Genomic DNA, 535 nt, shown 5'->3' on the forward strand with positions numbered 1-535 from the left:
CAAAACATCCTTCAACATCAGCAACCTCTACATCATTGTCCTCATCATTACCATCATCAGCAATCTCACAGCCTTCATCACCATCCCTACCTTCTTCAGCAACACCGTTATCATCAACATCTTTACTACTATCACCTACACAAAACTCATCATCTTCAACATCCTCAGCAGCAACTTCATCAGTCCCACTACTGTCATCATCATCTTCTGCAACATTATCATCTAGAGCTTCTTCATCACCAACATTACAATCACCTTTATCATCAACACCACCATCTTCAATACTATCAACTTCTCTATCTTCATCATCCTCATCAGTCCCACTATCATCATCAACCCAATCAAAACAGCCCTCATCATCAGGAACCTTTACATCATTGTCTTCATCATTACCATCATCAGCAAATTCACAGCGCTCATCATCATCTCCACCCTCTTCACCACCAACATTAACATTGTCATTATCAACAATAACATCTTCAATAATATCATTTACAACATCATCTGCACCATCTTCATCAGTCTCACCATCATC

The 535-nt window shown here is 39.4% G+C and overlaps 1 protein-coding gene across 1 annotated transcript in view; it reads left to right on the forward strand.

Moving 5' to 3' along the window:
• The window catches only part of LOC107749218 (putative protein TPRXL), a gene marked incomplete at both ends in the record, with an annotated part of 2,988 nt that extends 2,531 nt beyond the window's left edge, over positions 1 to 457 (forward strand). The window contains one exon of the mRNA XM_016564313.1: positions 15 to 457. Coding sequence (XP_016419799.1) covers positions 15 to 457 — 443 coding nt within the window. The remainder of the gene's footprint in view (positions 1 to 14) is intronic.
• Between the last annotated feature and the right edge of the window lie 78 nt (positions 458 to 535).

The sequence above is a fragment of the Sinocyclocheilus rhinocerous genome, unplaced genomic scaffold, assembly GCF_001515625.1.
Source record: "Sinocyclocheilus rhinocerous isolate Xijiao unplaced genomic scaffold, SAMN03320098_v1.1 scaffold919, whole genome shotgun sequence".
NCBI lineage: Eukaryota > Metazoa > Chordata > Actinopteri > Cypriniformes > Cyprinidae > Sinocyclocheilus > Sinocyclocheilus rhinocerous.